The sequence below is a fragment of the Microtus oregoni genome, unplaced genomic scaffold (assembly GCF_018167655.1).
Source record: "Microtus oregoni isolate MIOR12 unplaced genomic scaffold, Mior012 000091F_ref0000469, whole genome shotgun sequence".
In the NCBI taxonomy this organism is placed as follows: Eukaryota; Metazoa; Chordata; class Mammalia; order Rodentia; family Cricetidae; genus Microtus; species Microtus oregoni.
Genome location: NW_024544600.1, coordinates 2,951,633 through 2,976,840, shown reverse-complemented (window position 1 = coordinate 2,976,840; position 25,208 = coordinate 2,951,633). Strand labels below are relative to the sequence as shown.

General features: G+C 49.7%; 1 protein-coding gene across 1 annotated transcript; it reads right to left on the bottom strand.

The window, feature by feature from the left end:
• Positions 1-246: 246 nt before the first annotated feature.
• Positions 247-25,208, bottom strand: Odad4 (outer dynein arm docking complex subunit 4). The gene is made up of 12 exons (XM_041644054.1): positions 25,077-25,208; positions 20,972-21,103; positions 20,576-20,726; positions 19,875-19,936; positions 19,445-19,610; positions 17,643-17,867; positions 17,293-17,500; positions 10,180-10,266; positions 5,251-5,447; positions 2,450-2,550; positions 1,823-1,907; positions 247-800 (listed from the first exon to the last, which is right to left on the bottom strand). The coding sequence occupies exons 1-12, from the start codon at positions 25,188-25,190 to the stop codon at positions 400-402; spliced, it is 1,929 nt and encodes a 642-aa protein (XP_041499988.1). The 5' UTR covers positions 25,191-25,208; the 3' UTR covers positions 247-399.

Here is a 25,208-nt window from a genome sequence, read left to right as displayed (position 1 = left end):
CAACACCACCCCCAAGCCGTGGACCCTCCACATAGTAGGTCCTGGGGAAAGTGAGCCAAAGGCCGAGAAGCAAGCAGAAACCCCTGTGCTCCCAGGGCTTTCCTTCCCTCTCTGTCTTTGCAGTGATCTGGGCTCTCAGGGGCTCACCTGTGTCTCCACCCACCCCTCTCAAATCTTCCACTAGTTTCCTACCGAGGATGAGGGGGAGGAAGGAGGCACAATGACACCGGATTTGTAGAAGTTAAGACACATATTTAATGAGAAAACGGGGGACACGTGGGATGAGGTGGAGGCGTCAGTCTTCCAGTTTTTCCTATCAAAAGCATCTCACCTGGGAACACTATCCTCCAGAACCTAATGCCTGCTAAGCAAGTCTTCATTCCTTTCCTGTTAAGCATTTCAGTTTTTCCTTTCGTCTTCTTCCTCTGTTTTCTCCAACCTTTCAACCTCCCCTCTGGCTGCATCCATTTTCTTCTCCAATAGGCTTACATTGTCTGAGACTGTGTGGTCCGAGTCTTCTGAGAGCCTCCTGTAGATTTCCCTTGACTCTTTCCTGGTTATCTCTTTTGGTGACCTATCGTCCCCTAACAGTTTTCTGGTGAGTTCTCTGGGATCTTTGCTGTCGTGCTCCTCCGGTCTCTGCAGCCCCTGCTTCGACCCTTCATCGTCCGTGGTGTCTCTCTCGCTCTCCGTGGGATCCCTTTCCCACTGTTTCATCACCTTCTCTGGCTCGTCTCGAGCTCGCCTGGATTCCTTCTCTGACGATGCTCCGGGCAGCTCCATGAGTGCACTGACCTCCTCTGAGAAACAGAACGGGGTGGGGGCAGGATGAAGATCTCCTGTGACTCGGCCTCTGGAGGCCTGTGCTTCTGGGAGCAAAGCCGAGAGCTCTTTCCTATAGTGCGGTAGCGCATGCTTCCAAAAGGGTAGAACTGGTCATGGCTCAGGGCCTGACGGCAGTCCTGCCCTGACATCTAGAGAGATGCTGCGCACATTGTACCCCTCCATTGTCATGGGATTGCACAGGAACCCAAGACTGACACAAGGGATAATGATGCCATCGTCTTCCTCCAAGCAAGAGCAAAATCAGAATTTGAACCCAAGACAGTCTGGCCCAAAAGCACCAGAGAAATGACACTGGTACTTTTTCCTGGTCCATGCCACAAGAGCAGCCACTCCCTACCACACTGTGCCCACAACCACGCCTTCCCTGGTAAGGATGCAAAAGGCATCCTCCTTCCCTTAACAAAAATGGCATAGGTCATAGATGCTAGGAAATGACACAGGTTCTTTTCGCCAGTGTCCCCATCCTGCCACCATTTTATTTGTCTGTGGAAAGCAATCAGCACCGAGTTCTCTTATAAACATGTGAGCAGGCTGTAAACAAGAGGGGCACCCGGATAGCTGCTTGTGACCAGCGAGGTTCCTGCCACTTGTCTCTGATAATTACAAAAAAGCCACTACCACCTCCTGGGTGTCCTTCATGCTCTGTCTGGAAGTGGTTCCTGCGGAAGTCGCCAACAGAGGCTTAACAGGGTCACGGCCATCCCAAGGTAAAAAGCTGGACAACACTGCCCTCTACTGTCCAGACAATGAATAAATAACCCGGAGACCGCGGAAAGATTCACAGGGCAGCTGGGCTGGGGGCAGACCCTGGCTGAGGTGAACTGCATTCTCGCCCTGTCCTGGCCCAAGAAAGGATGCAGCCGCTGCTGGCAACTACGTAGATGAGCAGACTCGGAGGGCAGTGCCACCCTGGCCTGGGGAGATGACGGGCAAGTTGGCAGGACTGCTGTGAGAAAAGGGCAGGGGAGGGACTCACGTTTCTCCGCCTTTTCCCTGAGTATCTCCCTGTAGTTAGTTTTCTTAAGTTCTTCAATGATGCCCTTGTTGGCGTCGTCTAAGGCCTGTGGAAGGCAGAGGAGGCAGAGGAGCTGGTGGAACTTTTTTTTTTTCTTTTTTTATTGAGAAAAGGAGAAAAAAAAAACAAGTTTCCACCTCCTCCCAGAACTTTTTTTTTTTAAATTCCTGGCTGCCTTCAAATTCTTGCTCTGAACCTCCCTGGGTCCCTTATGATGCTGGTCACAAACCAGGGATTATACTTTTGTCTCAGTTTTCCCAAGGACACCAAGCTTATAAACCATAGCCCTCAGACCACACATGGACTCAGCGGTCCCTACTAACTGTGCTCAGGAAATACTTGTGCTTTCTGTAGGGCGGATACAAGCACGCACATGCACACATGCATACACACACAGGGAAAAATAGAAAAAGGAGGAGAAGAAACCACTCAGATCGGCTGCTATACAGATGGACAGTGGGAGGGGGGCAAAACCAGTACCCGGCCAGCATGTGTCCTGTGACGAGTGGGGAAGGCCGAGGGGAGCTGAGGGCCCAACCACCCACTCCCATGCCACCTCCCCCAGCCCAGCAGGTGACAAAGGCTCACACTGATGATGGCCTGCTGAGCCTCGTTGTTGTGGACCAGCTTGGCTCTCTCCAGGGCCTTCTCAAAGTTGTTCACAGCTGACTCGAAGTCTCTCAGCTTCACTGGAGAACAGGGGAGAAGGCAGAGAACAAACTGAGACCCTCTGTGTAGCTGGACAGAGCCCCTGGCCTGCCTGACCATTCCCAGGACCCATTAGAAGTTTGTGTGAGCTGGAATCAGCCCCGGCCGGGTGACCACCGAGATGCTCCGCCCCATCTCTGAAGCATATTCCTGGTCTGTGTGGCACTGAGGACTGGGACATGGGAGAACACTAAAGATCCTAGGCACCACAAAGAAGTCAGTGAGGGGAGAGATCTTAGGATAGGCACAGCGTACATAACGTGTATCTCCAGGGTGGGGAATGCAACTGCATCTGAACATGGTTCCCGAAGAGGCAATCTATCCTTCTTAGTTTTTGTTTTGTTTTGTTTAATTCTGGCCATCCTGAAACTCACTCTGTAGACGAGGCTGGCCTCGAACTCACAGACATCCGCCTACCTCTGCCTCCCTGGTTCTGGGGTTAAAGGCGTGCACCACCATAGCCTGGCTTAGATACCTTTTAAGTTTTTTGAAAACACTACTCAGGGCTGGGGGCATGGCTCAGTTGGTAGAATACCTACCTATCATGCATGAAGCCCTGGGTTCGACTCCCAACACTGCATAAACTGGTGGCACACGCCTGCAATCCCAACACCTAGGAGGTTGAGGCAGGGGAAGTATAAGGTCCTGATTGGCTGTCAAGTTCAAGATCAGCCTGGGACACATAAGACCCTGTCTCATGGTTTCTTGTTTTTGTGTTTGTTTGTTTTTAGTACAAACAAAACAAAATGGGGAGGTAAAAGCACTCGCCATGCAAGTGTGAGGACCTGAGTTCAAATCCTCAGTACCCATGGAAAAGGTACTACCTGTGCCTGCAGCCTCAACACTGGGAGGCAGGTAGACCCCAGGAGCTTATTCGCCAGTCAACCCGACTGAAATGGAGAGACTGACATCCTAAATCTTCCTCTGGCCTCTGCACACACATCCACACAGCATATGCACAGAACGACAACAACGATAATAATCCCCCTGGAAAGGAAGGTGACATGGAGAGGTGGGTGTATGCCACAGACAGCTGCTGGAACTTCCAGTTCCATCCTCTGATAGAGCGGAGAACAGGCGGCTCTGCGGAGCTCAGCCAGCCAGTTAGTGCTGGAGCCGAGACCGGACGGATTCAGAGTGACAGAGTGAAAGATCTGTGCCCTTAAAAAGAGCTCCATCTGGGGCTGGAGAGATGGCTTAGGGGTTAAGAACACTGGCTGGTATTCCAGAGGTCCTGAGTTCAATCCCCAGACCCTAAATGAGCATAGCTTTCAACAGACTCCTGATGACTCAGCAGATCTCTCAAAAGATTCTTCTTGCAGCAAATGTCCGTTAACACGGAGACCCACAACAGGAAGAGGATAACAGACTACATAGAACTTGTGCCCGGAATAACAAATTACAAATGGCGTGTAATGGGAGCCTAAATGGGACATTTAAATAATCCCAAATCTCAAGGATGTTCATGGAAGAGGGAGAAATCAGACTGTGAGAGCCAGGTGAATGACGTCAAGAAAACAGTATTTCCCGGATACAACAGGGTAGTTGTATACAGGGAACCACGGAGTTGGCCTGGTCTAGCTGCCTCGAGAGGCATATGTCATACGGGTTTCTCAGGTTAGAGTGCATGGCTCCTGGGGCACAATGTGCCTTCCAGTTCCTGAGAGACCGATTCACGCCCTCAGGCAGTGAAGCATTCAGGCTACTTTATGTTCCTCTCTATGTTCCCTCAGGAGTCAAGGAAGCATGAAGGCCTCACAGGACAATTGGTCTTAGACATTAATCTTGTGCACCCTGTGTGGCCTGCAAACTTCACTGTTCCCTGGCAACCACAACTGAATCGATCGTGGCAATTGGCATTATTTTCCGTTTCTGATAAAGGTATATAAAGTCTGATTGCTCTCAGTAAAATGGTGCCAGCCTTAGTTGTGCTGTGGCCCCTCCGACCTCACCTGATTTCACTCCTCGCAGCCCTATCAGGTGACTGGCAAGTCAGCACAGACGCCCTCAGTTGTACAGATAAACCTGCAGCAACTAGGCAAGCCAGCACAAGAGGGGGTACAAAGTCCGTCCCACCCTTAGCTGAGGAGCTACTGGCTTGTGATAGCAGCTGGGAGGTGGGAAGTCCCCCTAGTAGGTTGCTCACACTCTAGGGCAGGCCGCACGCTGGACACTGGCTGAGCAACACCAAGTGGATTTGGTGGATTAAGAACGAAAAGGTAACACAAAGTTAGATGAGGAGGGAAGCTGCTGGATCCGTGAGGAACTAGAGGAGGGGAAGTAAACATATGTGTGTGAAGTCTTCATAGAAGTAATTAAAATACTATCTAAAAATTAAAACAAAGCCAGGCAAGGGTGGCGCACACCTTTAATCCTAGTACTCGGGAGGCAGAGGCAGGCAGATCTCCGAGTTCGAAGTCAGCCTGGTCTACAGATTCAGTGCCAGGATAAACCAGGGCTGCACAGAGAAACCCTGTCTTGAAAAAAGAAAATTAATTAAAACAAGCAAATGGAAAAGCAAACAAACAAACAAAAATACTGGAGTGACTTGTCTTCATTCTTAATTAAGGCAAGAATGTGAACACAGACCGCAGGCTCGGCCCTGGGGACTCCCATCCACATGCCCCAGCTGGGCTTGACGCGGGGAGAAACAGGAAGGATGGGAGACTCTGAACCCGTACCTTGCGCCTGGGCCACCAGAACACTAGCATTCAGCTGCCACTCGAGGTCCCCTTCCTCCTCGGCGTACTGCTGAGACTTCTCACCGTAACTCTGGGCTTGCCATGCCTGGTCCAGCTCCAAGTAACAGCGCCCAATCTCATGGAACAGCCAGGTCTTCTCCAGGGTGGTTTTGGCCAGAGGAATCTTCTCCTCCCACCTGGAGAAAGAAGAAGAAGCAGGGTTAGTTCCCTCCCAACGCTGCACTCAGCTACAACAGACCCAGGCTTCCTATGGGCGCGGAATAAAACTCACTCTTTCTGGTCCAGAGGGAATTAGTGAGTACCAACTTATTTATTCCCAAGCTGTCAAAGTGTTTTGGTAACATCTGCAGGATCAAATCTGGTATAACCATTGAAAAATAATGCTTGAAAAGAGTACCCGAGCCGGGCGGTGGTGGCGCACACCTTTAATCCCAGCACTCGGGAGGCAGAGGCAGGCGGATCTCTGTGAGTTCAAGACCAGCCTGGTCTACAGAGCTAGTTCCAGGACAGGCTCCAAAGCCACAGAGAAACCCTGTCTCGAAAAAAAAAAAAAAAGAGTACCCGAAAGCTGGTGTGGGGGGGGGTAGCTTAGTGGTAGAGCGATTTCCTAGTACGCATGAGACTCTAATTTCCACTCCACAAAACCAAACAGTAAGAAAACAACCAGGGCTGGAGAGAGGGCTAACAACAGGTCTTGAGTTCAATTCCCAGCGACCACATGGTGGCTCACTACCATCTATAATGAGATCTGGTGCCCTCTTCTGGCCTTCAGGCAGAACACTGTATACATAATAAATATATATTTATATTTATACATACATACATATGTGTGTATTTGGTTTTTTGCCCTAGATGTCCTGGAACTCACTTTGTCTTCAAACTCACAGAGATCTACCTGCCCTTGCCTCCCAAGTGCTGAGACTAAAGGCATACGCCACCACCACATGGCTTACATAATAAACATTTAAAAAAAAACAAAACAGGGCTGGAGAGATGGCTCAGCGGTTAAGAGCATTGCCTGCTCTTCCAAAGGTCCTGAGTTCAATTCCCAGCAACCACATGGTGGCTGACAACCATCTGTAATGAGGTCTGGTGCCCTCTTCTGGCCTGCACACAGACAGAATATTGTATGCAAAATAAATAAATAAATATTTAAAAAAAAAACAATCAAAACAACTAAAATAGCACAAAAAGCTTCAGAATTACTAGGTTAGGCTCAATGGTACAGACCTGTAATCACAAGTACTGGGGCGGAGAAGGCAGGAGAGCCTGAATCCGAGGGCAGGCTGAACAACCGAGAGAAGCCGGGTTTCAAACGTGAAGTGAAAGGAAGGCTGGGGATTTGAATGAGTGGCAGAGTACTTACCCAACATGCACAAGGGCCTAAGTTCAAGCACTAGCACTGGAGAGAGAAAGAACGCTAACTAAAATTCTAGGGGAGGAAAAGCAGCACAGACAACAAAGATTGGAATGCAAAGAGCTATGAGCAGGTGGTAGCTCAGCCCTGTGACCCCAGTACCTAAGGCTGCCTCAGCCACTAGGTGAACTCAAGACCAGCACGGGTTGCGTAGTGAGAGCCTGGCTCCAAAGCCACGGTGCTGGAGATGAGGCTCAGTTGGTAGAACGCTCGTCTAGCACGCATGGAGCTCTGCGTACAGCCTCACCACCACAGAAAACGGGGAGCGCTGGCACCATCTGATAGTAGAGGAGGATCCAAAGTTCAAGGTCAGCCTTCACTACAAAGGCCAACCTGGGCTACGTGAGACTTCAATCACAAGAAAGAAAGAAAGAAAGAAAGAAAGAAAGAAAGAAAGAAAGGGAAGGAAGGAAGGAAGGAAGGAAGGAAATAGATATTTTTCTTTGGATGGTGGTTCTAATTTTTTCCCCTCTACTTTTATGTTCCAAATTAGGATTTTAACAATGAGTGTGTATTTATTATGAAACACATTATTACAAGATGACATTGAGGGTGGGAAGGCTCTCATACTCCCCTTTTAGACACCAAGGGCACCAGGAGAGCAAACCACGTGATGTGGGAGGATGCCTGGTGACTGGATGTCAGAGGTCTGAAGGACAGTGTCCCTCCAGAAAGGGTACCTGCACCCAAGGAACTGGTTCTCCGGGTCTGGGCTGCATCTGAGGCTCCCTAGAGCTGTGCACACCCACCCCACTGAGCAGATAACCAACTCCGGGGTTAGACCTCAAATAGGCCGTCTGGAGAGTCGAGATACTGTTCCCAGAGATGCCACACAGTCACAGAGCCACGGAAGAGCCTCTAAGGAAGTCTCGAAGGTTGCTGGGTCTACCAGCTCCAAAATTAAGAGTCGCCTAGAAATGGGTTCCCAGCTGGTGACTCGGCCCCATGGGAAGGGAGCTTGCCACACAAGACTGGTGACCCGAGTCTGACCCCAGAACATTGTAAATTTGGACGGAGAGCTCTGACTCCACAAAGTTGACCTCTGGTCACCACATGTGCTTAGTGGGACACACATGGCCTCTCCCCAGCCTCACATCATGCAAACAACATACACACATGCATACACACACACCTTAATAATAAATAAATATTTTTAAAAGATTTATTTATTATGTATACAATATTATCAATATTCTGTCTATATGTGTGCCTGCAGGCCAGAAGAGGGCACCAGATCTCATTACAGACAGTTGTGAGCCACCATGTGGCTACTGGGAATTGAACTCAGGACCTTTGGAAGAGTAGGCAGTGCTCTTAACCACTAAGCCATCTCTCCAGTCCCTAAATAAATATTTTTCTTTAAAGTAAGTTCTTGAGTCCTGATCTTCAGTTTAGAATTAGGATTTCCAACTGGGCGATGGTGGCAGATGTCCTTAATCCCAGCACTCGGGAGGCAGAGGCAGGTGGCTCTCTCTGAGTTTGAGGCCAGACTGGTCCACAGAGCAAGTATAGCCAAGGCTACACAGAGAAACCCTATCTTGAAAATTAAACAAATAAAAGAATTAGAATTACCAGGGACAAGACCAAGTAATTATTTTCTTTTAATTTAATTTTTTTTAAAGGTTTTTATTTATTATGTATACAGTGTTCTGTCTGCATATATGCCTACTCGCCAGAGAGAGCACCAGATCTCATTACAGATGGTTGTGAGCCACCATGTGGTTGCTGGGAATTGAACTCAGGACCTCAGGAAGAGCAGTCAGTGCTTTTAACCTCTGAGCCATCTCTCCAGCCCCTTAATTTTATTTTTTACATTGTTACTTTGTGTGTGTGTATGTGTGTGTGTATGTGTGTATGTGAGTGTGTGTGTGTGTGTGTGTGTGTGTGTGTGTGTGTGTGTGTAACACGCAGGTGCCATGGTTTGATGTGGAGCTAAGAGGACAAAAGCTGGTTCTGCTGGTTCTTTCCTTCCACATGTGGGTCCCAGGGATCAAACCTGAGTTGTTAAACTTGGTGGCAGGCACCTTTCACCTCTGAGCTATCTCATCAGCCCAAGGCCGAGTAACTCTCATGCCTGAGAACTCAGGGTGCTTCTGATAGCTCGGAGATTCTGAGAAAATGCTGGTTCTCCTCCACTGACTCATTTAAATGAGAAGATCCACGGGGGGGGGGGGGCGGGGAGGGAGGAGGAGAAGAGAAGCAGTAGGGATGTAAAATAAATAAAAAAGTTTAATTAATAAAAAGAAAAAAGCTAAATAAATGAGAAGATCAGAGTTTAAAAGTGGCTAGTCAGAGACTGGAGAGATGGCCCAGAGGTTAGGAATATTGTCCACTCTTTTAGAGGACCCAGGTTTAATTCCCAGGACCCACATGGCAGTTCACGTTTGTCCCCAGTCCGGGGGATCTTGTGGCCTTTTTTGGCCTTCCTGAGCACCAAGCCCATCTGTACAGACAGGCATGCAAACAGAACACTTTATACCTAAGATAATTTAAAAGAAGAAATGTTTTAAAGTGGCCGGTCAGTGGTGGGGAAAAAAGAAAACTTGTTGAGATTGACAAGGTAACACGCTGGTTTCCATATGACCATGGGTTTGATCCCCAGCACCAAACAGACCAGACTAGGACGTCAATGTCACCCAGCAGAGCCAGGAGTCGAGGTCATCTGGTCCTCGTCCTTCCTTCCCATCATCGTCATCATCTCTCCTCCTCCTCGTTTCTTTTTCCTTCTTTTTTTTTTTTTTTTTTTTTTTTTGTTTTTCGAGACAGGGTTTCTCTGTGGCTTTGGAACCTGTCCTGGAACTACCTCTGTAGACCAGGCTGGTCTCGAACTCACAGAGATCCGCCTACCTCTGCCTCCCGAGTGCTGGGATTAAAGGCGTGCGCCACCATCGCCCAGCCTCTTTTTCCTTCTTTTTATTTTATTTTTATTTTTTTTATTTTTCGAGACAGGGTTTCTCCGTAGCTTTTGGTTCCTGTCCTGGAACTAGCTCTTGTAGAGCAGGCTGGCCTCGAACTCACAGAGATCCTCCTGCCTCTGCCTCCCGAGTGCTGGGATTAAAGGCATGCGCCACCAACGCCCGGCTTTCTTTTTCCTTCTTTCTTCTTCTTTTTGACATAGGGTTCCTTTTTTTTTTTCTTTTTCTGAGACGGGGTCTCTCTGTGTAGCCCTGGATGTCCTGGAATCCACTTTGTAGACCAGGCTGACCTCGCACTCACAGAGATCTGCCTGCCTCTACCTCCCGAGTGCTGGGATAAAATGCTTGCACCATCGCCCGCCTGGCCCTGAGATAGGGTTTTGCTACACAGCTCTACCTGGCCCAGAACACCTGGTGATGCTCCTACCTCAGGTTCCTAAGTAACTGGGATTCCCGGCATGGACTGCCACACCAGACTTCTGCCTCTTTGCCAGAGTTATGTCCCCGACTGGAATTTCAGTGTGAGGGAAGGAAGTCCCAGTCCCGCCTGGGGAAGAGGCAGTCTATACTACTCACGTGTCAATGGCTTGCTGGAATTTCCCAACTCTGGCAAAAACTCTGCCAATATTGTCAAGGGCTCTTGATTTTGCATCTGGAAGGTCACTGTGGAAAAGCAGCAAAGGCAGCCATTAAGTAAAAATCAGACATTGTGGTGAAAAAGACAGACACTGGGGTCCTGACTTCAGGAATTCAGAGTTCCAGGCTAGCCGAGCTGTGGCACACAGGTCCCTCTGCACCCTTAGCCTGAGATGGGCATCATAAGGGTCTGACCGGAGCTGGCAACCTACAAAGATATCCCTTTGGTCCAACAATTCTCCCTTCTAAAATTTACCTCAAGATAATGTAACAAGAACATCAATTAAAATGTTTCTTATTTTAGAAACAATCTATTAGGGGCAACCTAACAAGGGCTAATTGTTGAGTATGAAAAAAAGTCTATGACATGGGAAATGAAAATGTCAGGGTGCTGGGGGTCAGCTCAGTCACACAGGGCTTGCTTAGCATGTGCAAGACCCTGCACTTTCCCCAGCCAGAGGGGAAAACATGTCTGTGTGGGTCTAAGCTGCTGACTCTGAAGATGCCGAAGGGGCATAGGAGCCATGGAATGAACATATGTGCATACCTGCACACACACACACACACACACACACACACAGAACAAGAAAAGTAGGCCCCAGGTTTAGGAAGAGACACTTTCTCAAAGAAAGAAGTGAAGAGCCCTACACGCTACACGCTGATGCCCAACACCCCCTTCTGGCCTCCACGCACACCCTACACATATACATATACAATCACATAGAAATACACAAATAATTTAAAAAAAACCTCTCACAGTCAAAAGAAACAATTAAAACTGAGCTCAAAGATCTTGGTTTGCTTTGTGTTTGGTTCTAGAGTCTGGCAAGGCTTCATTTGACAAAACAGAATAATTATTCCAGTGAACTGAGTAGAACGAATACATAACTAGAGAGGGTTCCAGAAAACACAGTGAGCCAAGACCCAATCCAGCTCCTGCAGTCCTGGGGAGGGGACTGCCGTGCCCACTCCCAGCCCAACTCAGCCAAAGAACACATGACAGACAAGGAGGTGAGGGGCTATCGCTGCAGCAACCGCAGGACGGAAGCTTTGGTGGGTTACCACCCAGGCCTTCATGAACCAGAGAAAGCTGTACCAGGAGGTGAAGACCCTACAGGCCCTGGCTGCCCAGTTTGCCAAGCAGACGGGCCTGTGGATTGGAATGGTGGAGAAATTCAGCCAGGAAGTTAGGGAAATTGGGGATGGGGAGAACTGGGCTCGGAGCATCGAGCTGGACATGCTCTCTTCATTGTCACTGTCCTGCAGTATGTCTACAGAGGGCAGCTGCCATCTGCACCATCCTAGTCTCTCTCCTCCCCCAAAACGCACCCCTCTTATCCCACCCTCCCAGACAAAAGAAAGAAGGAAGGAAGGAAAGGAGGGAGGGAAGGAGGAAGGAGGGAAGGAGGAAGGCTGGGAGGGAGGGAGGGAGGGAGGGAGGGAGGAAGGGAAGGAAGGAAGGAAGGAGGGAGGAATGAAGAAAAGAAAAAGAAAGAAAGAAAGAAAGAAAGACAGACAGAGACAAACAAGCAACAAAGAGGATGGAGGAAGATGGAGGAAGGTGGAGAATAGTGGAAAATGGAAGACAATCAAAAAAGATGGAAGAGAATAAAGAAGATGGAAGAGGATGGACGAGGATGGCTCTTTCCCAATTACTTTCCATGTAAGGCTAAGACCCAGAGACAGAATAATAGAAAAATAAGATTGATTAATATCAGGTTACTTCTGTTAGTTTTTTATTTTCATGTAAGGCTTAATACAGAGAGAGACTTTGTTATTTTGCCAATTAAAAGTAGGCCGTTTACGAAACATGGCAGTTATCTCTGTAACGCCCTTTTCTCAGGTCAACTGGATAGCATAGTTTCAGCTTAGCAATGTGAAATTCGGCATGAATGACTGACTCCAGTTTGTTTTTAACACCCCTCAGCTGCGATCTGCTCCACTTGTGCCTCGCTCTTTCCTGTTGCAGGTTGGCCTCTCCTCCATTTCTCTTCAGCACCTTTCTGTGGAGCCAGAGCCAGGCATGGTGGCACACACCTTTAAACCCAGCACTTGGGAGTCGGAGGCAGACGGATTGCTGTGAGTTCACGCCACCCTGAGCTACACAATATTGAATTTGTCTAAAAGAGAAACAGAGCTCACACAAAGGTGATCCCAGCATTTTGGGATCCCACGCCTTCAATCCCAGCACTAGGGAGGTGGAGACAGGAGTGATTTGGCTGGGCAGAGAGAGGAATACAAGGCAGGAGGAGACAGGAGCTCAGATGCAGTCTGAAGTTTCAGATTCTGAGGATTCATAGAGACAGGATCACCTCTTTGATCTGAGCACTGGTAGATGGAAGAACTCTCTAGTGGCTGATATCTCTGCATCTCTGATCTTCAGCACTAACCCCTATATCTGACTCCAGGTTCTTACTATTAAGATCAATTAGAATTCGTGCTACAGTGTGAGGGGGGAGGGGTGGTGAGAGATTTCCCCAGAGTTTTGAATTAAACCCAGGATGGCAGAACTTTTGGAAAACCAAACTCCCTTATTGGCTTCAATTGCCCAGGGTCCTGGACCCTAGCCTATCATAGAATCAGTCCCCAAATCACCCATATCTCTCTGCCAAGAATGGTCCTTGCATTCTACATGTCCACTCTCAGCCTCCTGTCCTGAGTTCCCTCTGGTAGGGTGTTCCTGCCTGTCTCTATCCAAGGACCCTCAGCCACACTTTTCCCCAGCTGCCCTCATAGTCTGTCTGAGTTAGGTTTCCCTTCCAGAGTGGCTCCCTTGGGGCTAGGGAGTATGGCTCGGTGGTAGAGCCTGCCTAGCATACACAGGGACACAGGTTGGCTCTCCAGAGCCACCACAAAGTTAAGGGGGGCTGCTCTGCTCTGGTGAAAGCATAGACAATCACATGGCACTTTCTTCATTTATTCAGAATACTAATTAGAGCTGCCAAGAGCAGTGGTGTATACCTTTATGTCTTTAATTCCAGGACTCCAGAGAGAGAGGTGGGTGGAACTCTGAGTTTGAAGCCAGATTGGTCTATATAATGAGTTCTAGACGAGCTAGGACTATATAGTGAGACTCTGTTTCAGAAAAAGAAGGAAGAAGAAGAAGAAGGAGAAAAGAAGAAGAAGAAGAAGAAGAAGAAGGAGAAAAGGAGAAGGAGGAGGAGAAGGAGGAAGAGGAAGACTGTGCCAGGCGGTGATGGTACAAACCTTTAATCCCAGCACTCAGGAGGCAGAGGATCACTGTGAGTTCGAGACCAGCCTGGTCTACAGAGCAAGTGTCAGTACAGGCTCCAAAGCTACACAGAGAAATCCTGTCTCGAAAAATAAAAATGTAGCTCAATATTAGAGTTCTTGGCTAGAATGCATGAGGCCTAGGTTCAGGCCTACCATGGAAAGTTTAAAAAACAATCAAAAACTTATAGCAAGGCCTGGGGACATACACAAGGCCCTGAATTTGATCCCCAGCCACCACATAATCCTGGCATGATCCCAACAGACAGGAGGTTATGGAGTTCACAGTCATCCCCAGTGAGCTCAAGCTAACCTGGGCCACTTGAAAGCCTATCTCAATTAAAACAAGAATAACAACAAACTACCAGCAGCAAGAAGGCACGCAAATCAAATCTACATCCACCCAAGTAATAAATGAGGGTTGGAGTACTGAGAAGCCTCTTGGACAAGTCATTGGCTAACCGGTGAGTCGTCACAGAATTCACCTAGACTAGGGTTTCCAGGTAAGGCCCCATTCGCAGATGCTGAAAAGGCAGGGACTAGTTAGCCAGGCCAAGTGGTCTGTGCTTGTAATTGTGATCCCAGCTCCTGGGAGAGAGACGTAGGAGGATCAGGAGGTGGAGGCCAGCCTGGGCTACATAGTAAAATCCTGTCTTAAAACATACAAAAATAAAAAAGGAAGGGACATTGTCAAGAACACTGCTGTGTTCCCAGTCACTTGGCACTCCTGTTGCACGACAAAGACTGATTAATAAGAGAATGACTCTCTTCCCAAAGTCTAATATCTAAGAAGGCCAATAGGGTAGGATACCAGTGGACAGGGAGGAACAAGGTGGGCTCTCTACACCCCTTCTCCCAGCCCTACCCCTACTCAATGTCAAGAGCTTTCCTAGAGTGAGACCCTAATTTAAAAGTTGAAGAATTAGCAGTAGTGGCTTGACAGAGCAAGCTCTGAGGACAGGGAGGAGGCAAAAGCAGAGTCAAAGCTGGGATCCTTCCTATGGCTTCAGGCCAGAAAGCCAGGCTGAGTGCAAGAAGAGGGGGGAGCAGCCTGTGAGCACTGGGTTGTTCTTTCATGGGAAGCCCAGGGCAGGTGGCCAGAACAGGAGGGAGGTATTCAGGAGCCTCCTGGGCTTCCTCAAGGGAGTGGCTGCCTAAGGTTTAGGGATTCCAAGATGTACAGGAGAGACTTAAGGGACTGAGTGAGACTGGTTACATGTGGGATTGCTACAGGGCATTCAAAGAGGAATGCCTTGGAGTCTGTGAAACATCCGTGTCTGGGGCTTGTGGGGAAAAAAGTGAAGACATATGGGAGGTGGTTTCATCCAGGGTTAACACACTGTTTTTTTTCTTTTAGAGACAGAGTCTGACTATTTAGTCCTGAGCAGCCTTGAACTCACAGAGATGCGCCTGCCTTTGCCTCCTGTGCTGGGATTAAGACCCTCAGAACACACACGCCTTATTTTCCCATCAGGATCTCTGTCAGGTGGTATTATTAGACCTTCAGTACAGGTGAAGAAACAGGTGATGGGCTGCTCAGATCCACACAGCTCTAAGTGACAGAGCTAGGAACCAACGACACAGCTCTCTCCAACTCTGGGTCCATCCCACCTATGCTCCATTCTAGATGCATTGGAAACATGCTAGAAATCGCCCAGGAATGGATGGCACTGAGGGTGTGGCTAAGTGAGGAGGGGGCGGGAGCTACTGTGCACAAGGCTGTGAGTGGCAGCCACTACAGGCAACAGAGGGGCTATGCCCCAGAAAGCGATGGCCTGTTGTCTCAGGAAGAGCCCATCTCTAGGAGTGTTGACAGTACTGTTATGATGCATGCTGGGTACTTCCGTGTTGGTCAGCAGAGAAGAAAGTCCTCAGACAAAGGGCTTGGAAATCTGTGCTAATGGCAAGAGAGAGACACCCAAACAGGGAGAGCAGCTGGCTGTGGTGGCTAAGGGCTGAGGCACTGAGTGAAAACGTGAAGTTTCCCCAAAAGGCTCATGCATTAGAGCTGGGTCCCCACTTGGTGGCGCTGTAGAGAAGAGATTAGATCAGGAGAGCACCAACAAGCCACTGGTGGGTTCTCCCAGGACGGCTACTGAGAGGTGGAACCTGAAGTGGGCCACCAGGAACGTTCCTTTGACTCTCTTATCCCTGGCCCTTTCTCTCCCTGATCCCTGGCTGCAGGCTACTGAGGGAGAGGCTTTCCTCGGCTCCCCACACTGATGTTTCGGCCTTGCCACCAGCCCAAGAGCAGTGGAGCCTGTCTTCAGTGGACGGAACCCTCTGGTGCCGTGAGCAGAGTCCTTACTCCCTCAGCTCCCTCAGATGCTTTCTCACAGTGAAGGAAAACTGAACAACACACAGGGCGGCAGGAGACTGAGCTCAGAACCAGGGGAGGGGAGGGTGAGTGGACACTGTAGCCATGAACGACCCCAACTGACGCAGAGTCAGGACGCTCAGGCCTGGGGCGGTGGCTCAGTGGGTAAAGGGACTTGCTTGCCTGGTAGCCTGAGTTGACCCATATAGGAGAAGAAGAGAACCGGTTTCCCACAACTGCACCTGAGTGCACAAATCCTCTGGCACGCATGCACACATGAGTGTACACGCACAATGAATGAATGAATGAATAAATAAATAAATAAATAAATAAATAAAATGTAATAAATTAAAACAACAACAAACCCAGGATGCCCGGAAAGTGATGGCTCCATCGGGATGTTTCAGGTTGATAGCGGCTTATTTGAGGGAGACGACTTGTATCACTGTTAGATGAATACTAGGTACAGTCTCAGGTCCCTGCTCTTCTTATGTGTGTTTCTGTACATGTGTATGGTATATCTCTGTGTGGTGTGTGTTTGGTGTGTGTGTCTGTGTGCATGTGTATGGTATGTCTGATGTGTGTGTATGTGTGGTGTGTGTGCGCGTGAGCATGGTATTGTGAGTGTGTGCGTGCATGTGTGTGTGTGTCTCTGTAGGTCAACTGGGACTATCTGAACCCAAGGCCTTGAACATGCCAGGCAGTTGCTCTACCGCTGAACTACATCCCCAGCTCCCCTGTCTCAAGTTCTTGGCCTGTAACTTTATGTCTACCTTCTCCTTCACACCAGCACAGGAACAGCCGTGCCCGCTCCACCGAGTGGGAACACTGACACCAGCGCAGGGACAGCCGTGCCCGCTCCACCGAGTGGGAACACTGACACCAGCACAGGAACAGCCGGCCCGCTCCACCGAGTGGGAACACTGACACCAGCACAGGAACAGAAGGCCTAAGGTCCCACTGCCCAGTCAGCTCTGCTGGACTCTAGGCCTTATCCTCTGGGGCACCACATGGCTCACGAAATTCTGCTTGACTTGATCCAACTTCCTCTTGGCCCCTTTCCCACTCCATCCTGAAGCTTCCTCCAGCCTCAGGCCTTCCTCAGGGCCAGCATGCTGCATGCACTAACACACACCCTGCCCAGGCATCCCCCCTAACAGGATCACAATTGTAATTTCAATAGCTAGGCCACTTTTTGTCAGATATCCAAACCTATATCTATCTGGTCATTGCTATGTTCCCCAGTGCTAGAAATATCTGGTATGCCAGGGACCTGTTGGGAGCTCCTTGGAAATTTGAGTCATTGTACTCCAGTGTATGGAAGGAAAAAAAAAAAAAAAGCTACCAGCGTAGGTTTGCTTTCTGCCTTCAGTCTTGAGTACACAACCCCTGCTTCCACTGGACTCTACCTCGGGCCTTCCCTGCAGGACAGAAAATGGGAACGAAGCTATGGGCAACCCTGGCAAAGGGAGGCCTAGGGACCTTGGCCACCCTAGGGCACTCACTATTCTTTGGCGATCTCCAGGTCCTTTCTGTGACTCTGCAAGGCAGCCACCATCTGCCCCAGTTCAATCTGGGCGTTGCCTATGCAGCTGTACAAGTTCCCAACCAGTTCATCCTTGTTCGGCACCTCATCTTTGTTCCATTCCAGAACCTTCTTAAGCACTTTCTCCGCCTTTTGAAGGCTCCCTTCAGCACTGCCACTGGTCAACACTGGGAAGAGAAGGAGGTGACAAGAAGGTGAGGGCGGCCTCCTCGCTGCTGATGGGCTGACCCCTCTCCTCCGTGGGTCAGCAGAAGCCAGAGCACAGGCTATCGCGTTGCTTCCTCCCCTTGCCCTGGGAATGCTACCCACACATGTCAATGTCCTCCAGGCTCTTGAGGATGTAGTGGGCTGTCTGCGAGGGACTGCGTTTCCGGTCCCTTAGCCACTTCTCTTGCATGAGCTTCCGGTCTCGCTCCCTGGCGTAGATGGGCTTTTGCTGCCTCCAGAAGTTGCTACGGGTATCCAGGTAGTTGATGCCGGTCATGATGAGATCCTCCACGGTCAGGCCACCCTTGATGGTGCCTTTGATGAGGTCTGCAGGGAAAGGGGTTTGAAGGGGCGTCACTGAGATCACACATGTAAGGGCATCACCTATTCCAGGATTGGAGTCCCTGCTCTAGGGCCTGGGAGGACCTCTGCCTGTTATTGCAGTAACGGTGAGGGAAGTGGGAGTATGTGGGTGGGGTGGGAAGGGTCTAACTGAGCCAGGAGGAAGTAGGTCAGAGGCACATTCTTGGGACAAGAAGGGTCACCTGGACAACTCTGAGAAGCCTTTACTCGGGGCTCCCTCCTTTCAAGCTGTGTCCTCAGCAAAAAAGGGAGCCTGAATGTAAAACTTGGCCCACAATGTCAGTCCTTATCAGGTAGCCAGGAGCCAAGTAAGCCAGTGCATGCTGGGAGCCGTAGGGGAATGCTTTCATCCTGTCTACAGTGTGGTCAGAGGTTAGAGCCAACAGCAGTGATGCAAGACCCCTGCTCAGATCACTCCTGCCCTCCCCAGCAGGTCCTCTGGAGAGGAGGAAGCCTTCAGGCTTGTTACCAAGGAGATGTGCCAGCAGTAAAGCCGTGTGCATCAACCCCGCTGAGAACCCCGCAGATGGCCTTAGGAAACCAGTTCTGGAGAGAGGCATTTGTTTCCAAGGTGACTCCCCTGCCACCAGGCTTATCAGTTCACGCACCCCCAGGTTAGTGGGGGGTGTTATATTTCAGAGCTCTGTCAGCAAAGTGTACTGGGCGGGGTTCTAGTGACGAGGACACCACTTGATTGTCGTCACCTTGGACATTCAGTGAGTTCTAGTTCCTCATCTATGAAACGAGGGAGAGACCCGGTGACGTTACAAGACGAGCAGTACTAACGTGCCAGATCCCAGCACCCGTCCATCAGGTTCCTTTACCCACTGTTTGCATGTGGCAGTGGGTATTTGCATATTGAATGTCCCTCCCTCAATGGCCTGTGTAGTGAAGGCTTGGTGCCTAGCCCGCGTACCACTGGGACAAGGTGGAAGAACCTTAAGGAGGTGGAACCTATTGAAAGGAAGGTAGTTTAGGCTGTTGGGGGCCTGCCTTTGAGCAGGGGATCTCGGAATCTCTGCCCCCTCCTCTGTCATTACGTCCCAGTCATGGGTCACCTCTGTCCTACTAGCTGCCCCTCACTGCAATGGTCTGTCTCGCCTCAGACCCCAAGACAGTGGAGTTACCTGAATACCTGACTGTCCTGGAACTTGCTGCATAGACCAGGCTGGCCTCACAAACTCACAGACATCCACCTGCCTCTGCCTTTGTCTCTGCTGAGATTAAAGGTCTGGGCCACCACGCCAGACCCATATCTTTCCTTCTTACAGGCTGATTATCTCAGGTGTTCTGTCACAGTGACGGAAAGTCGACAAAGGATCCCACGTACTTAGAAGCAATGACCCTGAACGTGGACCTCTCGGGTTCAGATGTGAGCCGTCGTGTTGCCTAATCTCGTCTTGTGTGACTTGAGTCAGGGGAGAACACTATCAAACCTAGCCACGGGTGTGTGGCAGGAGCATTCCGCGGCAGGCTGTGCCGTAAGAACCCACCCGGGGTTTGCACTGCCCCAGCCCTGCTGGCCACAACGGGTCAGAGACCTTCATCCAGAAGCAGCTTTTCCAGGTACTCCTTGTCCACGTACAGCTCCCCGAGCAGCTGCCGGACAGTCTTCTCGCTCTTGAGTGAACCCTTCCGCTTGGTTTCGTGCTTGGTGTTGTGTAGCAGCTGCTTCACAGGTGGCGGCTTCTGTTGGGCTTTCTTACTCTGGAAAACGGAGCAACGTCCAGTGGCGCCTCACTAAGAAAGGCGGAGTACGCAGTATGGACTGAGAGTCTAAGACCCCAGCGTCCTGCTCCTCTGAGTACGGGCTGAGAACCGTGAAATGTGCTCGGTTGGGCATAGCTGGGTTCCCACGTTACCTCTGGAGCCGGGGCAGAATCTCACAGCAGCCCGTACCGGGCAGAAGGGAAAAGTTCCTAGGCAGTAGTGTTTGGAAGGCACATGAGACCTCAGAATCAGGCACCTTACCTCAGCTTGTTTGCTTAAGAAGGAGAGGTCTCCTTTGTTCTCCAGTTTAATTGAAGAAGGACCTGCAGGACAGAGGCGGGGACTCAGCTGGGCCAAAACCTCTCAGGCACGACCTGTCACATACTTTAATGTGGAAATGGCTGCGTTTGGCAAGGAGGTGGCAGAGGCTGTGGCAGAGCTGGCTCCAGCCACCCGAACACACAAATGGTGCAGGATGTTTGGTGAAACTTAGACACTAGCAGGCCCCACTGGCCCCAGGCCACGGCAGCCAAATTTCCAAATAAAGGGGGATGCAGGATTCAGGGAGACACAGTCACATGTCATCTCCCTCCACGCTCTGCTCTGCATTCACAGGGACGAGCTCTCCCTCACCTCCTTCTTCCCTCTACTGTGGAGCTGATAGATAAAGCCACTGGTTGGTACTTGTATGATAGGGGCGGAGTCAGCCTCAGAAAAGCTGGACTCGGGATCCTGTTCTAGCCTAGGAATGACTTCAGACTCCGGAAAGGACAACTTTAGAGCAGCCCTCCTAGCAGGGCTAGAAAGTCACTCCACGGACAGACAGAGTTTAATCTGTGGCAGCAGCAGCAGCCAAATCCAAGTGAGAGACTTCCCGGAGGGGCGGCAGCTGCCTGCGCTCAGTACCTCAGACCTCTTCCCCACACCTTCCTGGATTAGGGCGCAGCCCCTCGCTCACTCACTTCCCACTGAGTTGTTGATGGCTTCCTGGGCTTTCTGAATTCCAACCTTGAATTCCCGATCAGGTCTCAGTTTGTAGCCCCGATGATAGAACACCAAGGCAAATTCAAAGTCTCCCATGGTGTACAGGGTCTCAGCCTTCTGTAAAATCCCCTGGAATGAAAGACAGCCAATTCCAGATGGAGCGACAAGAGCTTAAAGGGCTTGTGTGGTAGAATGGAAGGGTCTCAGACTGGAGGTCAAGGTTGGAATACGAAAGAGGCAGGGAGCAAGTACTGAGGAGAAAAGGGCACCAGACACTAAGCGATCCAGCTGGTTCTTAAACTACCAGGACCCGGAGTCTGCTGTAATAGTGGAAATGGCGAAAGCAAGGCCGAGTCCTCCCACCCAGCAGTCACCTTGCAGAACGTTGGGTCACTCTGCAGCGAGGCCTCGGCGTCATTCAAGGATTTCTCCAAGTCTCCCATCTTCAGGTAGCACTTGGAGCGGGCCACCAGGCAGTTCTTATCTCCGCTTTGAAGGTGAAGAGCCTGGCAAAAGAAGCGCTCTGATGGGCAAATGCCAGGAAGAGCAAGGCAGCAGCCTGACCCGAGAGGGCAGCCCACAGCTCCAGCAGTTCCGCAGGGACCCTTTCAGGTCAGTACACAGGTCTCTGAGTCTCATCAGTTGCAAGCTGTCCAACGCAGTCTCTGCTCAGTGAACATGAATATCTATCTAGCTGCATGTTGGCTGGTTTTGGAGAAAGCTGAATCTCAGCTACTAAGGAAGCGGCTGGTTGAGACGTAGGAGTTGGTTATGCCGAGGCTTTATGACTGTCTGCCAGTTACTTCTAGCTCATTCCAGCAAGGTGGTTTGTGTATACCAAGCTCAATAGCAAATCTCAGTCGGTTGCATACCATTCTCAATATAATTATCAAAATCTACTGCAAATAAAATAGATTTCAGGCAGGGCGGCAGTGGAGCACGCCTTTAATCCCAGTACTCGGGAGGCAGAGGCAGGAGGATCTCTGTGAGTTTGAGGCCAGCCTGGTCTACAAGAGCTAGTTCCAGGACAGGCTCTAAAGCTACAGAGAAACCTTGTCTTGAAAAACCAAAAAAACAAAACAAAACAAAACAATAGATGTCAGGATCATCTGAAACTTGGGTTATCCATCCACTAGCCTTTGTGTGCAAGGAACAGAATCCAGGACTTCACAAATACTGAGTTACACCCCTAGCCTAAAGTCTTGTCCCCCCCCCATTTGTTGTTCTGTTGTTGTTTGGTTGGGAGAGATGGTTTTACACTGTGGCCTTGCCTGGCCTGCAGCTTGCTATGTAGATGAACCAGGCTAGGCTCAAACACTCTGTCCTCTTCCTGGTTCTACCTTGCGGGTGCTGGGGTTATAGGCATGCGTCCCCATACCCAGCCCTTCTCTTATTTCTTCAGTCTTTTCGAGTAGCTGGGATTACAGATGCATGCCATCACCCCTGGCTTGAGCCTTCTTCTTCTTCTTTTTTTCTTTCTTTCTTAATGTGGCAAACTGAGAATTATCACTATTGGGGGAGATGGAAACATGAGGAAGACAGAAGCCGTCTGGGAATCCCTAGTATGACAGGCACTTCCCTCACTTCCCATATCCTGCCACCTTTTTGTTTTTTAATTAATTTTGTGAGTGTTTGCCTTTGTGAGCACGTGCAACAGTCTGCTCAAGACTTTAACTCAGTTCACCAGGCTTGGTCAGGTCAAAAGATCCTTTATCCCCTGAGCCATTTTCCCAGCCCAGCTTGTTTGTTTCTTGAGACAGGGCCTCCCATTGTCCAGGATGGCTTCAGACTCTTTATGTAGCTGGGGCTGCCCCTGATCGTCCTGCCTCAGCCTCCTTCGGGGGCTAGACCTACAAGTGTGTGTCATCACACCCGGCTATGTCCTGTCACCTTCTGATTGAGTCCTAGTCCTGGAGCAGCCAGGACAGAAAGGGAACATTGGCCCGAGGGAAGGTGACTATGGCTGGGAAGGCCTCCCGTTCTAGGAAAGGCAGGCATCAGAAGGGCATCCCCTGGGCTTCAGGCCGAGTCTGCCCTCTCCGACACCTTCCTTCTTTTCTAGGAAGAGGAAGCAGCTGTGGTCTTTCCTAGAATGGGAGGGCTTCTCTCTCAAAGCTACCTGCCCTTGGGGTCATCTTCGCTTTCTGTTTAGGCTGCTCCAGGACCAGATAGCTCTGGGGGAAGAGGGGACTGGGAGGGGGCAGGGCTCCAGAACTCAGTCTGCCTATCTGGCCATCATTTCTCTTGAAGGGTGTGACTTGGGGGAGAGGCAGAAGACTGGGGAACAGCTGAGAAGCTCAACTTTATGGAAGTCTTGGGTTTGGTTAGTGGGTTGACACTTTATTTAAGGGTTATTGTTTTTTTAATTTATTTATTTTTATTTTACGTGTATTGGTGTTTTGTCTGCACGTATGTTTGTGTGAGGATGCAAGATCCCCTGGAACCAGAGTCATAGGCAAATGTGAACTGTCCTCTGGAAGAGCAACCAGTGCTCTCAACTGCAGGGCCATCTCTCTAGTCCCCTTTAAGGGTTTTTGTTTGTTTTTTCTGTTTTTTTATTTTATTTTATTTTTGTTTTTTTTTTGTTTTTTTTTGTTTTTTTGTTTTTTTGTTTTTTTTTTTAGACCAGGTTTCTCTGTGTGACAGCTCTGGCTGCCCTGGAACTCCATTTGTAGAGCAGGCTAGCCTTGCCTTGAATTCACAGAGATCCACCTGCCTCTGCCTCCCAACCGTTGGTTGTTTTTCTTTGTTTTCTTGTTTTAACTTGGTTCTTTTGAAACAGCTTTACTATTTAGCCCAGGCTTGTCTTGAATTCATTGTGTAGCCCAGGCTGACCCCAAACTCGAAACCCTCCTGTCTCAGTTTCCTGAGTACTGAGATTACAAGTGCCACTATGCTCTCCTGCTCTACCATTTGAAATAAGTAGAGCTGGGTGCGGTGGTGCACATCTTTAATCCTAGCACTCTGGAGGCACAGGCAGGTGGATTTCTGAGATTGAGGTAGCCTGATCTACAGAACAAGTTCCAGGATGGCCAGGACTCCACAGAGAAACCCTGACCTAAAAAACAAACCAAAAGAAATTAGATGCAGGGTATCAAGTGGTCATGTTGCTCCGCAGAAGAGCGATTGCCCGGCATGTGGGAGGGTGTGAGTCCCAAGACCACAGGGGGAAAAAACATGGTAAAGGAAATTGTAATTTTTATTTATTTATATACTTATTTTGGTTTTTCAAGACAGGTTTGTTTTTTGTTTTTTTTTGTTTGTTTGTTTTTTTGTTTTTTGAGGCAGGGTTTCTCTGTGGTTTTGGTTCCTGTCCTGGAACTAGCTCTTGTAGACCAGGCTGGTTTCGAACTCACAGAGATCCGCCTGCCTCTGCCTCCCAAGTGCTGGGATTAAAGGCGTGCGCCACCACCGCTCGGCCAAGACAGGGTTTCTTTGTAGCTTTTGTAGCCTGTCCTGGAACTAGCTCTTGTAGATCAGGCTGGCCTCAAACTCACAGAGATCTACCTGCCTCTACCTCCCGAGTGCTGGGATTAAAGGCGCGCCACCACTGCCCGGCAAGGCCAGCGTTCTTGTGACAGCAACCAGGAATATTAGACACGACGTGGATTATCAAGGCATCATCAGGACCCCACACTACCAGGGATAAAAAAATGGAGGGAGTGGGGCTGGAGACAAGAGCACTGGTTGCTCTTCCAGAGGACACATGTTCAAGTCCCAGCACCCAAATGGTAGCTCAATCCTTGGTAACTCCAGTTCCGGAGGATCTGATGTTCTCTTCTGTCCTCCAAGAGCAATGTATGTATATGGTGTGTGCATATACACACAGGCAAAACACCCATACCCGTAAAAAGAATTTGAAATGGTGATGGAGGGACTATTTTTAAAATAGAGATGGTTCATTGGTTAATGGCACTTACTACTCTTGCAGAGGACCCAGGTCTGGATCCCAGCACTGGGTGATGGCACATAACTGCCTGTAATTCCAGTTCTAGGGGATCCAAGGCTCTCTTCTGGCTTCCACAGGCACCAGGCATGCATGTGGTATACAAACAGCCAAGCATCCATGCATACATATACAGGCACTCACACATTAAAAAAAAAAAAAAAGTCTTTCTAAATAAATAAATAAATAAATAAGGTGTTGAGCCAGGTAGTGGTGTTCTAGCTCTCCAGGTCAATTGCAAGATAGGGAACTGGCCTCCGAAGTACATGAGGAGACCATTTTCCGAGGGTGACACACACCTGCAATCATCACTCAGGCCCGAGACTGGTGCAAGTTTGAGACCACCCTGGTCTATAGAACAAGACCCTATCTCAGAAGGGACAGGAGAGAGGGAGGGAGGAGAAGGGGGGAGGGAGAAGCAAAAAAACAAAAAAAGAGGGAGGAGTGGGGGGAGGAGGCAGAGGAGGGGAGAGAAAAGGGGGAGGACGAGGAAGGAGGAAGGCTAAGCAATGATAGGTTTAAGCGCGACTCACGTTGCTGAAGCTCTGGGCGGCCTTAGAATAGTTCCCGCACAGGTACAACCTCTCGCCCTCTGCCATGTAAGAGGGAAAGGTGCTTCGCAAGGTTTCAGCTTCGCCGTCGGACATGGTCACCAGAATTTTGGA